At 45.6% G+C, this 11,405-nt stretch overlaps 1 protein-coding gene across 1 annotated transcript in view; it reads left to right on the top strand.

The window, feature by feature from the left end:
• The window catches only part of COL27A1 (collagen type XXVII alpha 1 chain), a 145,135-nt gene extending 133,846 nt beyond the window's left edge, over positions 1–11,289 (top strand). Inside the window, exons 52-58 of the mRNA XM_081339484.1 lie at positions 1,410–1,445; positions 1,705–1,731; positions 2,600–2,665; positions 2,781–2,949; positions 4,122–4,231; positions 6,408–6,617; positions 10,000–11,289. Of these exons, the coding sequence (XP_081195610.1) occupies positions 1,410–1,445; positions 1,705–1,731; positions 2,600–2,665; positions 2,781–2,949; positions 4,122–4,231; positions 6,408–6,617; positions 10,000–10,146 (765 nt within the window). The 3' untranslated portion in view covers positions 10,147–11,289. The remainder of the gene's footprint in view (positions 1–1,409; positions 1,446–1,704; positions 1,732–2,599; positions 2,666–2,780; positions 2,950–4,121; positions 4,232–6,407; positions 6,618–9,999) is intronic.
• Positions 11,290–11,405: the final 116 nt, after the last annotated feature.

Here is an 11,405-nt window from a genome sequence, read left to right on the forward strand (position 1 = left end):
AGAGGAGTGAGAAAGGGAGAGAGAGAGAGAGAGAGAGAGGAGAGAGAAGAGAGGAGTGAGAAAGGGAGAGAGAGAAGAGAGGAGAGAGAAAGGGAGAGAGAGAGAGCGAAGAGAGGAGAGAGAAGAGAAAGAGAGAGAGAGAGAAGAGAGAGAAGAGAGGAGTGAGAAAGGGAAAGAGAGAAGAGAGGAGTGAGAGAGAGAGGGAGAGAGAGAGCAAAGAGAGGAGAGAGAAGAGAGAGAGAGAGAGAGAGAGAGAGAGATTACAGTCCAAGTGTTGGCACTAAAACCAAATGTACATAAAGTGACTTCGATTCAATGGCGAAAATCAGATCATTCTGCTTTGGCTTTGGGGAAGTGCAAGTGAAGGGCGATCCTCTCCGGGTTCAAATATGGAGTTTGATTAAAACAGCTGGCTGAGGAATTCTGGGAGTTGAAGTCCACCAGTCTTAAAGTTGCCAAGTTTGAAGACCCCTGGCTTAAAAGAACAGAATGCAACCTTTTAGTCCAGGCAAGAGAATCACAGATGGAGCGCAGAGATGAAAAAGGGAAGCTGGTGAAGAAAAAGCCAGTGGAGATTCTTAGTCGTCCAGGTCATGGTTGACCCAAAGCTGGTTTCTTTCAAAAGGCAACTGGGCTTGCCAACTACAGGATTTAGGACACCCCCGAGGACACAGTGGCCTCAACGACTCTCAGAAAGAGTAAGGTAAAGGTAAAGGTTCCCCCGCACATGCGTGCTAGTCATTTCCAACTCTAGGGGCCGGTGCTCATCTCTGTTTCAAAGCCGAAGATCCAGTGCTTGTCTGAGGATGTCTCCATGGTCATGTGGCCGGCATGACTAGACGCCAAAGGCGCACGGAACGCTGTTACCTTCCCACCGGAGTGGTCCCTATTTTTCTACTTGCATTTTTACGTGCTTTGGAACTGCTAGGTTGGCAGAAGCTGGGACGAGTAACAGGTGCTCACTCTGTTATGCGGCACTCGGGATTCGACCCGCCAAACTGCCGAGCATCTGATCGACAACCTCAGCGTCCTAACCCACTGAGCCACCACGTCCCTTTCAGAAAGACTACTAACAATCAAAAGAGGACTGCATGGAATATACATCCTTCCATTCCCCTACCATTCGGTCAGGATCGAAGAAGCTTCTTAGAGGAGAGGCGAAATGTCTTCAGAGAGAAACAGGAAAGTCCAGTTGCCTCTTGAAAGAAAGCACCTTTGGAACGGGGAAGAAAAAGTTTGTGTGTGTGTGTGTGTGTGTGTGTGTGTGTGTGTGTAAAAGAGGAAGACAACTTTGGAAAAGAGGTTCCCTTCACCCCGATACACGGCGATGTTTTGCATCTCCAGTTCAGCTACCAGCTGTTCAGGTTGAAGAGCAGTCATGGTTTTATCTTGACTCTTTGTCTTCCTAGGGTATCCCAGGGCCGCGAGGACCTCCTGGCCCCCCGGTAGGTATTTAAAATCACGATTTGGGCTTTTGCTGTGTTTGTCTTAAAAATAGAACACCCAAGCAATCGAGGGTGGCCCAACCTTCTCTGCATCTGGGCTGTGGGACCTGAATGCAAGCGATGTTCTTCCTTGACAAACTCAAGCTTTCTACCTTGACCTCGCCCTGTTCCTGCTAGCCACCCGCAGCCATCCATAGCCAAGAATTTGCTCTTGATTTCACTTGCTTAAGGCTTCCAACTTTGTCTCTTCTCTTCACAGGGCACGCCAGGAATTCAAGCTGCATTTGTAAGTTTTCTGAATCCTCATGGCCCTTAAAGAGTTCCGCAAGTTTGGGAAGCTTGTTGGGAAAAAAAACACACAAAACAAACCCAAAATCCCGATGAAGGAGAATCTTTGTAGCTCAGGGTTGAAATGAGGGCTCCTCGGTGCTCTCTTGAGCTTGGTGGTTTTCTTGCAGACGTTTCATGACCCAACTAGGGAACATCATCAGTGATAGAAGTGAGGGGGGGGCGGTTTAGGGAGGAGGATGACGACAACTGTGGGGTCCTTGGTGCTCTCTGAGCTTGCTGGTTTTCTTGCAGACGTTTCATGACCCAAACTAGGGAATATCATCAGTGCTAGAAGGAAGTGGGGTTTGCGAGAAGATGACGACTGTGCAATCTTTGGTGCTCTCTGAGCTTGGCTGGTTTTTTTGCAGACATGACCCAAGAAGGGAACATCATCAGTGCTAGAAGGGAATGGGCTTTGCAGGGAGGAGCAGGAGGAGGAGGAGGAGGAGGACTGTGGGGTCCTTGGTGCTCTCTGAGCTTGGTGGTTTTCTTGCCGACGTTTCATGACCCAAACTAGGTAACACCATCAGTGCTAGTAAGGAGTGCTCTTACTAGCCTTGATGATGTTATTCGGTTAAGGTAATGAAACGTTGGCAAGAAAACCACCAAGCTCGGAGAGCACCAAGGACCCCTCAGAACCAAAATAAAACCACGAAACCTTTGGGAGATTGAGTTACAGGACTCCATGTGGTTCTTGTTTCATTTAAGCCTCGCCGTCTCCACCCGGGAGATTCCATCCTTAATCCAGACAGAGCAAGTATCCCAGCTGCTGGGACTTCCTCCTTCAAGTCTACCGTATCTTTTTCTTTTCGCCACCAATCCAGGAGCGTGATGATTTCGATGCAGCTTTCCACTCCATGTTGACTGCCAGCGCCGCCTTCAGGTCGGAGGTAAGGCGTGGGAGCTTCTGAGATCTTTAAAGGAAGACTTTCTGGAACGCTTATGGGGGAAAGAAGGCTTGGCTGCCGTCTGGGATCCATTCATGTCCTCTCCCTTTCCTGGCAGAGCTACGAACAGATGGATCTTCCAGCGATGGATCAAGGAGGGGAGATCTTCAAGACCCTGCACTACCTCAGTGTCCTCATTCAGAGCATCAAGAGACCCTTGGGGACAAAGGAAAACCCCACCCGTATTTGTAAAGACCTCATGAACTGTGAACAAAAGATGCAGGATGGTAAGCCTTCTGCTCCAGGATGGGCAGCAGACAAATCCGTGTTCTCCAAGGTCTACGCCAGTCACGATGTCTTAAAGAGGAGGAGAGGGATGGATTTCATGGGGGTATCTGGATTTGTTATCAATTTGGGGCAAAGCTGAACGAAGCCATAAGGGTCTAGATTTCACTCCTCCATGAACTTTCTGCCCAATCGTAACAACTCTCGGGAACATCCAGAAGAACCTCAATGTATCTCCTGATGAATTGAAACCCCCCAAGAACAAAACAGTAGAGAAAGGGACAACAAAAAGAGTTGTGTAAGATGGCCATTTGTCCCTTCTTTGTGAGGTAAATGGAACCAAAGTCCCCTCTCAAGAAAACGTTGACTATGCTCCTTCAAGATAGGAGCAGCAGAACCAAAAGATTTCCATGATCAGCCTTTTCTACACTGTCCTGGTCTTGCCACCTTCTGCCCAAAGAAGGGACAAATGGCCATCTTACACAACTCTTTTGCTGTCCCTTTCTCTACTGTTTTGTTCTTTGGGGTTTCAATTCATCAGGAGATACGTTGAGGTTCTTCTGGATGTTCCCGAGAGTTGTTACGATTGGGCAGAAGATGGGATGAGCCATCTTCTTTAGTTGATCTTGACAGGACAGGCAGAATTAGTCTGGAGTTGAAGTTGTAGATTATTGTACCTCCTCTGTACAGAAAAACAGAGTTGGAGGGGACCTTGGAGGTCTTCTATTCCGACTCCCTGCTCAAGCAGAAGACCCTAGACCAGGGGTCTTCAAACTTGGCCCTTTTATGACTTGTGGACTGCAACTCCCAGAATTCCTCATCCAGGCACGCTGGCTGAGGAATTCTGGGAGTTGAAGCCCACAAGTCATAAAAGGGCCAAGTTTGAAGACCCCTGCCCTAGACCATGCCAGACAAGTGGCAGTCCAGTCTCTTCTTAAAAGCCTCCAGTGATGGAGCACCCACAATGATGATGATCTACTGCACAAGATTAACGGGGACTCTTATCTAGTACTCAGAGCTGGAACAAAAGAGGTCTAATCTCGAAGGTCTGAACATTGGTAGCTCCCATACTGTTCTTCTCCAGAACTTTGATAAAATCAGTGGCCTTCTCAAAGATACCAGTATAATTGGATCTGGCCTCACCTGTTGCTTCTCTCTCGTCTTCTTCCTTCAGGCGTCTACTGGATTGACCCAAATCTTGGCTGTTCTTCAGACAGCATTCAGGTCACCTGCAACTTCGCCCAAGGAGGTCAAACATGCCTCAATCCTATCACAGCGTCTAAGGTACATTAAAGGCACACGCTGTTTTTAGGAAATCCACTGGAATGGGACATTTCACGTGGAGCCCATTGAACACTCTCAAAAGAAGTATATTTTTATTTTCGGAGAATGCCTGCGATTCTACGTAGGGCACAGAGATATTCTTGGAAAGGCAGATAAAGTATCCGGAGCTTTGCTGCACAGTTTCCCCTCCCCCCACTTTCCCAATTCCATAAAAAGCTTTGCAAAAAATTAAAAACAGGCGGAAGTTCCTGACACTGCTTATCCTCATCGTAAGTACCACGTTCCAACTGTTAAAGCTTTTCGAAATAAGAAGCTCTGTCTTAAGCTGAGCCTGGAAGGGAATAACTAGCCAGTGACATTTAAAAAAAAAAGAAAAAAAAGACCAAAGTGGTATTTTGGCTCAATTGAAAATAAGGCATTTTTTTCAGGGGTAACTCAGGCAATTGCAATATTTAGCCTGGAGCAAAACAACTTGTGAATAAGCTCAGCAATCTCTCTCTCTCTCTTCCCCGCCCCCCTGTCTAAACAGAATTGGGATTGAGAATTTGAGATTCTGCTGGGCCTCGTTATTGGCCAGAATATCAAGCATGTCATCTCTTGTTCCAAGAAGCAAGTAATGCCTCCGATTTTGTGAGTGGGTCTTGTAGTTAAAGCAGCCAGACCCATTCATAAAAATAGAGACATTAGAATAGAATAGAATAGAATAGAATAGAATAGAATAGAATAGAATAGAATAGAATAGAATAGAATAGAATAGAATAGAATAGAATAGAATAGAATAGAATAGAATAGAATAGAATAGAGTAGAGTAGAGTAGAGTAGAGTAGAGTAGAAGAGTAGAGTAGAGTAGAGTAGAGTAGTGTAGAATTAGAATATAGAGTAGAATAGAATAGAGTAGAATAGAATACATTAAATAGAGTACAATTAGAATAGAGTAAAATAAAATAAAATAGAATAGAATAGGAGTATAGAGTATAGAGTAGAGTAGAATAGAATAGAATAGTAGATAGAGTAGAATAGAATAGAATAGAATAGAATAGAATAGAATAGAATAGAATAGAATAGAATAGAATAGAATAGAATAGAATAGAATAGAGTAGAGTAGAGTAGAGTAGAAGAGTAGAGTAGAGTAGAATTAGAATATAGAGTAGAATAGAATAGAGTAGAATAGAATAAGAAGAGTAGAATAGAGTAGAATAGAATACATTAGAATAGAGTACAGTTAGAATAGAGTAAAATAGAATAGAGTATAGAAAAGAATAGTAGAGTAGAGTAGAATTAGAATATAGAGTAGAATAGAATAGAGTAGAATAGAATAGAGTAGAATAGAATAGAGTAGAATAGAATACATTAAATAGAGTACAATTAGAATAGAGTAAAATAGAATAGAATAGAATAGGAGTATAAAGTATAGAGTATAGAGTAGAATAGAACAGAATAGTAGATAGAGTAGAATAGAATTAGAATATAAAGTAGAAATAGAATAGAATAGAATAGAATAGAATAGAATAGAATAGAATAGAATAGAATAGAATAGAATTAGAATAAAATAAGAAGAGTAGAATAGAGTAGAATAGAATAAATAGAATTGAGTAGAGTAGAACAGAACAGAACAGAACAGAACAGAATAGAATAGAATAGAATAGAATAGAGCTGGATGGGACCTTGGAGGTCTTCTAGTCCAGCCCCCTGCTCAAGCAGGAGAACCTATACCATCTCAGACAAGTGATTGTTTAGTCTCTTCTTAAAAATCTCCAGTGATGGAGCACCCCTGATTTCTGGTGGCAAGCTGTTCCACCGATTGTCCTCGCTGTTAGGAAGTTTCTCCTTAAATCCAGGTTGCTCCTCTCTTAGATTAGTTTCCAAACATTGTTTCTTGTCCTGCCCTCTGGTGTTTTGGAGAATAATTTGGCCCCCTGCAGGAAGCTACTGTGTCCATGGGAAGGATGTTTCTTAGTGCAAATCTATGCTTTACTGACCAGCGGATACCCAAGTACATTAGATATTTTCCCCCCTTTACAGTTTTGTATATCTCCTGTACATGGCTGCTTAGGTGTAGCTGAAGGTCTCTGGAATGTTTATAAGTAGTTGTATGCACGAAGGTCTCAAGATGTTTCTCCTGGCCCGAACGTTGAGTTCAGCCTTTGTCCTTAACTTGAATTTCCCCCTTCTCCAGCTGGACTTCGATATTGGAAGAGTACAAATGAATTTCCTTCACCTCTTGAGCTCTGAAGCCGTTCAGAACATCACTGTCCATTGCTTGAACATGCCGGTTTGGCCGGAAGGACCATCCGAAGGGGCCTCTGTACGCTTCAAGGCCTGGAACGGGCAGATCTTTGAACAGGGAGGGCAACTCACACCGGACGTGGTGGTAAACAATTGTAAGGTATGGAACTTCTCCAGGAAAAAAAAAGAGTTGGACGGGATGGGTGCTACCACCACATGGAGAAGACCATCAGAATGATGGTGATTTCATAATCAACATCTAGAAGTATCTACCTTTGACAGGTCTCCATCCCCAAACTACATCCGGTTTTACATGTTGAAGGTGTTTTCGTCTCTGAGTTGTTTTATTATCCAGAGCAGAGGTAGACAGAGGTCCGGTTCTACTCCCGCTTAACCCAGGTCAGCGTGGCTCCTTGCCAAAAAATTATGAGAGCTGTTCAGGTAGAAACATCTGCAAGGCTTCAGGTTGTCTTTATCTGTGCTACCCAGAGGCTGGAGGAGAGAAAAGCAAAAGTGCCCCCTGCTGGCCGTTTGGATGAATGGAATGCTTGCTCAGCTCTAAAAATGAAAACTGGATGTGATGCATGAGATCGCTCTTTGCATCTCTTAATTGTGGTTGTTGCTGCTGCTTTCGTGGTTGGACATTAAGCATCCTGGGAAAGCAGAGCATGAGAACAGCAGCTCTGGAGAAACAAATATTTAGCATTTTTCTCCTTCTGCTTTTATGCCCATCCCGCCCCCCACCACAGTCATTAACAGGACACTGTGTGTCTTATTAGATTACTATCTTCTGTGCCCTGGTGCAGGGATATAACTACATAATGTGGAGATAGTGACTGATATTGCTGAATGAGTCTCAATATATAAGTGTGTGTGTGTGCTATTTTCTGGGAGGAAGCATAGAATAACGGAGTTGGAGGGGACTTTGGAGGTCTTCTAGTCCAACCCCCCTGTTCAAGCAGGAAAACCTATACCATTTCAGACAAATGGCTATCCAGTCTCTTCTTCAAACCCTCCAGTGATGGAGCAACCACAACTTCTGGGGGCAAGCCGTTCCACCGGTTCATTGTCCTCACTGTTAGGAAGTTTCTCCTTAGTTCTCCTCTCTTTGATGAGTTTCCATCCATGGCTTCTTGCTCTTGCCTTCTGGTGCTTTGGAAAATAGCTTCAATCGCGAGATTTCAATCACAAGAATTGCAGTCAAAGTCATTTCAGTCACAAGACCTTCCATCCTGGATTTTTTTTAAAAAAAGGGCTGCTCCACAAAAGAAGATCTTGAGGTCCAGTGGCTAAAGGGTTTGATCTTTGCACCATCTTTCTTCAAAGCCTTCCGGATGGTGGCCAAGCATATCCCCTCCGTTTGGTATCATTCATTCATTCATTCATTCATTCATTCATTCATTCATTCATTCAGTTAGTTAGTTTTATATACCGCCCTATTCCCGAAGGACTCAGGGCGGTTTACAGGGCAAAGTTTAAAAAACAATATAAAAGTTAAAATAGAAATAGAATTAAAATAAATTAAATTAATTACCAGCCCAACAAATTAAAACAAAGTTTAAAACTTAAAACCCCTCAGTCCAGGCCAGATAGATCAAAGAGCCAAGTTTTCAAGTCCCGACGAAACGAACGAAGGTCGGGGGTGGTCCGGAGTTCCACAGGTAGGTCGTTCCACAGGGCAGGCACGCCCACAGAGAACGCCCTCCCTCTGGGGATCACCCACCGGCACTCCCTGACCGGCGGCACCCTAAGGAGGCCCTCCCTATGGGAGCGCACAGGAGGATGGGATAGGTGCTCCCTAAGATAATCCGGGCCCGTGCCATTAACCAGGGCAGGATGGTTACAAGGAGAAAAAAGGAGTGGAGAGAAGAGTTAGTGAAATATCCGTGGTTTTTTTGTGGACCACAAAGTCCACTTTAAGGCCGTCTAGGCTGCCAAAAAATTTAGTGGAACTCAGGGACAGATCTTGGATGACTGTAGCCCACCATCTTAGCCTTCACCTGGATGTCCATGATGGAACTTCAGACGGATGGAAGGCATTGACTTCCGACTCCCTCTGTTGCAGTAAAATAAGGCATTAACATCGAACTTCAACTTTGTTTTCCATTTCTATAGTAGTACGTACTAGCCCAGGGGTCGGCAACCTAAAAAAGAAAAAGAGCCACTGGGAACCGGTTCCATCACAAATTAAAAAAAGAGGGAGCCGCGTGCGTGTCTCCATGCACGCGCATGCGCAAAAAGGTTTTTTTGCGCATGCGCGGACGCACGCGGCTGCCATTTTTTTAAAAATGAGATGGAACCGGTTCCCGGTTGCCCGATGGCGACGGCCCGTCTGCAAAGCTTTGCAGACGGGCCGTGGCAGCTTCCTCAAAGAGCGGCGCCCCTGCCCATTCCGAGAGGTGCGCGCGCACCTCCAGTCGTTCGGAGAGGTGCGCGCGCACCTCTCGGAATGGGCAGGGGCGCCGCTCTTTGAGGAAGCTGCCGCGGCCCGTCTGCTAAGCTGCCGCTTTCGGCAGCTTCACAGATGGGCCGCGGCAGCTTCCTCAAAGAGCGGCACCGCTGCCCATTCGCGCGGAGGTACGCGCGCACCTCTCCAAAGGTTTGGGGAGGTGCGCGCGCACCTGCGCCCATTCGGGGAGGTGCGCGTGCACCTCTCCAAACGGGCGGTGCCACTCTCCATTTGGAGAGGTGCGCGCGCACCACTGCCCGTTGGAAGAGGTGCGCGCGCACCGGGCGGCTGGGAGCCGCAAGAGACGGCTCAAAGAGCCGCATGCGGTTCCGGAGCCGCAGGTTGCCGACCTGTGTACTAGCCATTTCTATATCAACAAATCAATCTAATCGGTAAAACCCAAAATCATAGTGTCATTTCCCCCCCCCCACCTCAAGCACAAAGTCCAGAAGCGGTTTCCAAGTGGAAACCAAGGTACTTACATTCTTTTCTTTTACCAAAGCAGTCCGTTTAGCCATCTCTGTTAATTCCATCAACTTTTGTAGCTATTCCTCCATGATGGGAATCGAAACATCTTTCCGTTTAGCGTCAACATATATAAAGTCAGAGTTCCAATTTTTTGCTTCCAAGTCTTTTTTTCCCCCCATCAAACCCAGAAGGAAAGTTTGAAAAGAGTGGTGTTTTTTCCCCCCCCCCAAGGATAATTTGTCCCTAACCTGGTCTTTCCGATCTTCTATGGCTTGCCTCCATGATCACCATTAGTGAGTTCCTTCGTCTTTCCTGCCGCTTTTCTCTTTCCTTCTGCAGTTCCCATCATCAGATCCTGCTCCAGGGAATTGGGGTCTTGGCATAACGTGTCCAAAGGCGGATAATTTGAGCCTGATCATTGGTGGCTTGAGGAGTTGGCTTGCCTTGTTTGACGATCCATTTGACGAGGCAGAAGGAAACGTTTGGTGGGGGGAGGGGAAGGAGGAGGGGAGGGCTTTGCAATGAAACTTTCCATTTTCCCCCCTCCTTTGGGGCGGTTGGGTCTTCCTACCTCCAGCCCCACGTGGAGCCGACGGTGTAACCATCAGATTTCCTCTTCAATCAGATTCAAGACGGCCAATGGCATCACACCCTCTTTACTTTCCGGACGTACGACCTCCAGCGGCTTCCGATTGTGGGTGTGTATAACCTTCCGCCGAGCAAACCAGGGAAGGAATATCTCCTCGAGGTTGGGCCAGTGTGTTTCCTCTAGAAAGCAACTTTGGTGGTGCTCCGCACACTCCGGCTTCTCAGAAGGAGAGGCTGCGTCTTCGGCCAGGAGACTCGGCCACCTGGACTTTGGTAAGACCCCTGAGACCTGGGGTGCTTCAGCACTGGGACCACATCAAACGTGAAGTCTTTGCGGATCCATTCAGCCTCGCCATCTTGGCCCTGGGAGAAATGGTTCAGAAGAAACCTGGGGTGGGAGAGGGGGACATCGGTTGGGCCTGAAGCAACTTCAGAGATGGCCAGTTGGAAGTTGACATTCTCCACCTACAGATGGACTCATTCCCCTCCCCACGCCGCCTCTTCTTCAGCTGACGGTTGGGGGGGAAAACCCCCCAAAAAACAGTTGCTTGCAGAAAACCCAAAATCTTTCTTTGCAGTTTTTGGGTGACCAAGCACGGCATTCCGGAATCCAGGTCCTTTTATCAAAGCAGAGGTTTTGCTGGACAAGACAGGGAAGCGACTTGGAAAAACGACGTTGCCATCATATTATTATAAGATTGTTTTTTATCTGCTCACTGTTCTGGAACAGGAAGGATTTTGATGTGCAATATTAAACAGAGAGAGGAGAAAGAAGAGAGAGAGAAAAAAAATTATAGATATATATATATATATTATTTAAGGCCAAAAAAAAAAATCTAAATAAAAGCCAGCAAGATTCTTCTTCCTTTTGGAAATGAAAACATCCCTTTGATATGGGGGGGGGGGCGCGAGAGAGATATCTCTTCCCCCTCCCCCGCAAAAAAAAAAGTGGAAAGGAGTGAAGAAACTTTGGTGCTAAATTGAAGAAAAGAAAGAAAAACAAGAAAAAGAAAATCAGAGAGAGAAAGAGAGAGAGAGGGGGGGGGCCCAGACCTTTTTAATTTGATTCTACCTCTCACTGTGAAAATAATTGGTGCTTTTTATTTTTTAAAGACGTTGTAATTATATAAAAAATCCTCAGAGGTGCTAGCGTGTCTCTTAACAGCCCTCCTCACCTCTGTTTGGGCAACTTTCCTTTTTCAGGGAACAAACAAAAAAACAAATGCAGGGCAACGTACTGGTTTAATTGGTGCAGCATCAACGCCGATTTAATTTAAAAGCGCATTAAATATTTCTCCAGATTTTTCTTTGCGATCCACAGTTTCATTAGCAACTTATACAGGGTGGTGGTGGGTGGTGGGTGGGGAAGGCAGGGTGTAACAATGGAAGAGTAGTTTTTAGCGAATATATATATATATATATATATATATATATATATATATA

The sequence above is a fragment of the Vipera berus genome (assembly GCF_964194415.1).
Source record: "Vipera berus genome assembly, chromosome: 15".
Classification (NCBI taxonomy): domain Eukaryota; kingdom Metazoa; phylum Chordata; class Lepidosauria; order Squamata; family Viperidae; genus Vipera; species Vipera berus.